The 2,568-nt window shown below is 42.8% G+C and overlaps 1 protein-coding gene across 1 annotated transcript; it reads left to right on the top strand.

Annotated features, from left to right (window-relative positions):
- Window positions 1–1,398: 1,398 nt before the first annotated feature.
- Window positions 1,399–2,300, top strand: LOC110569477 (large ribosomal subunit protein eL6-like). Its single transcript, XM_064383716.1, has one exon. The coding sequence runs from the start codon at window positions 1,399–1,401 to the stop codon at window positions 2,263–2,265; it is 867 nt and encodes a 288-aa protein (XP_064239786.1). The 3' UTR covers window positions 2,266–2,300.
- The last annotated feature ends 268 nt before the right edge of the window (window positions 2,301–2,568 follow it).

The following is a 2,568-nucleotide window of genomic DNA, read 5'->3' as shown; positions in this document are numbered from 1 at the left end:
ATGAATTGAAAATGTATTTTAATATCTGTCAAACAAAACATAACCAGGATAGGCATGCCCTCCGGGCAGAAGAAACTGTATGATACATGCCAAGCTCAAATATAAATGGCGTGGTCTATTTCCATTTTTTTGTGTTACCTAGACCACTGCTTCCCTGTATTTTCTTAAATTATAAAGAATCCTTTTCCTCCTATTTCGTTGTTGTTTAGTTTTAAAGTTTACCGCTGTGAAGCTGCAGTGTCAGTTTAGAAGAGATTGGTGTAACAGCCTCTTTGTCTCTCTGGAGGCAGCACGCGGTGACGCAGCAGCAGCGGCTGTTTCCTGCCTGGATTATATTGCTGCCCACCTGCACACTAGTCCCTGCCTTTGAAAGTTGTGTGGTGTAATGGCCAGTAGGAAGCGATAAAATGTAAGTGATCCATCAGGGAATTAAAGGATATTCTGGGAAGGTAATGATCCTTCATCAAAGGTGTGTCCAGCCGCTTGACAAACAGTAGCCATCCAGCATCCCCATGCCAGACACGCCCTTCCAGGATGGCTGTAACTGCCAGGTGAAGTCTTGGCGACTTTGTTCATGATGCACAGAGCTTTAGAGAAAGTAAGTCCAAGGCCGACAGACCCCCCCCCATCCGGGATTAGAATAAACATTAAACTATCTTAGAAAGTCTTAGGTTTCAAAACTGGATGTCTGTTAAGAATTCATCTAGATATGACAGATACCGCTATTGTCCAACTATGTCAAGGTGGCCAAAAGGTCCTACAGCACTTTCTACCTGAGGAGAGTATGCAGAGAGGTCACTAGAAAACAATAATAAGAATACATGTGGGTCAGGTGCGGTGGCTCACGCCTGTAATCCCAGCACTTTGGGAGGCCAAGGCAGGAGAATCATTAGAGGTCAGGGATTTGAGACCAGCTTGGCCAACATGGTGAAACCCCATCTCTACAAAAAATACAAAAATTAGCCAGGCGTGGTGGCGGGCACCTGTAATCTCAGCTATTCGGGAGGCTGAGGCAGGAGAATTGCTTGAACACGGGAGGCAGAGGTTGCAATGAGTTGAGACCACACCACTGCACTCCAGCCTGAGTGACAGAGTAAGACTTCATCTTAAAAAAATAAATAAATAAAATAGAAATTCCTCCAACATTCCAGAAGGAAAGGTTTTATCCTACTTTAACCATATGACATTACTCCTTCCACTTAGCATGCCATCTCATGAACGGCACCATGAAGTGGGTGTATACTCACATGTGGCAAAGTAAATTTTTACACGTTGATCAACATTTGGCAGTACTCTGAGCAGTACACTATGGCCCACCCGTCACCAATCATTAATTTAGATTGTATAAATTATATAATTTATAAATAAGAAACAACTAGCTCTTTCCCATCTTGCAAGATGGCGGGTGAAAAAGTTGAGAAGCTGGATAATAAAGAGAAGAAACCTGAAGCCAAGAAGGCTGATGCTGGTAGCAAAGTGCAAAAGGGTAACCTCAAGGCTAAAAAGCACAGGAAGGGGAAGCCCCATTGCAGCCGCAATCCTGTTCTTGTCAGAGGAATTGGCAGGTATTCCCGATCTGCCATGTATTCCAGAAAGGCCATGTACAAGAGGAAGTACTCAGCGGCTAAATCCAAGGTTGAAAAGAAAAAGAAGGAGAAGGTTCTTGCAACTGTTACAAAACCAGTTGGTGGTGACAAAAATGGCGGTACCCGGGTGGTTAAACTTCGCAAAATGCCCGGGTATTATCCTACTGAAGATGTGCCTCGAAAGCTGCTGAGCCACGGCAAAAAACCCTTTAGTCAGCACGTGAGAAAACTGCGAGCCAACATCACCCCCGGGACCATTCTGATCATCCTCACTGGACGCCACAGGGGCAAGAAGGTGGTTTTCCTGAAGCAGCTGGCTAGTGGCTTGTTACTTGTGACTGGACCTCTGGTCCTCAATCGAGTTCCTCTGCGAAGAACCCACCAGAAATTTGTCATTGCCACCTCAACCAAAATTGATATCAGCAATGTAAAAATCCCAAAACATCTTACTGATGCTTACTTCAAGAAGAAGCAGCTGCGGAAGCCCAGACACCAGGAAGGTGAGATCTTCGACACAGAAAAAGAGAAATACGAGATTACAGAGCAGCGCAAGATTGATCAGAAAGCTGTGGACTCACAAACTTTACCAAAAATCAAAGCCATTCCTCAGCTCCAGGGCTACCTGCGATCTGTGTTTGCCCTGACAAATGGAATTTATCCTCACAAATTGATGTTTTAAATGTCCTAATAATCTAATTAAATAACTGATTACCTTTAAAAAAAAAAAAAAGAAACAAACAAACAAACAACTAAATAAATCTTACAAAGCATCTATATCTGCATTCATTTCTGGTTAGTGAGGTGAGCACTGTTAACAACTCAATAAACACCTGTTCTTAAAAAACAGGGAAAAAATTGATGGCATCAAAAAATTTGTGAGAAAATTTACGGCATCCAAAAATTTGTGTGTGAAATAGCATATACAGACTTGTGGGTGCAGGAAGCATTTTCGCTGTGTTATGAAGGAAGAAAAAATAGAAAA

The sequence above is a fragment of the Aotus nancymaae genome, unplaced genomic scaffold (genome assembly GCF_030222135.1).
Source record: "Aotus nancymaae isolate 86718 unplaced genomic scaffold, 86718_ANA_hifiasm-v0.15.2.pri h1tg000033l, whole genome shotgun sequence".
Classification (NCBI taxonomy): Eukaryota; Metazoa; Chordata; class Mammalia; order Primates; family Aotidae; genus Aotus; species Aotus nancymaae.
The sequence above is the reverse complement of the archived record's forward strand: the minus strand, read 5'-3'. Positions and strand labels throughout refer to the sequence as shown.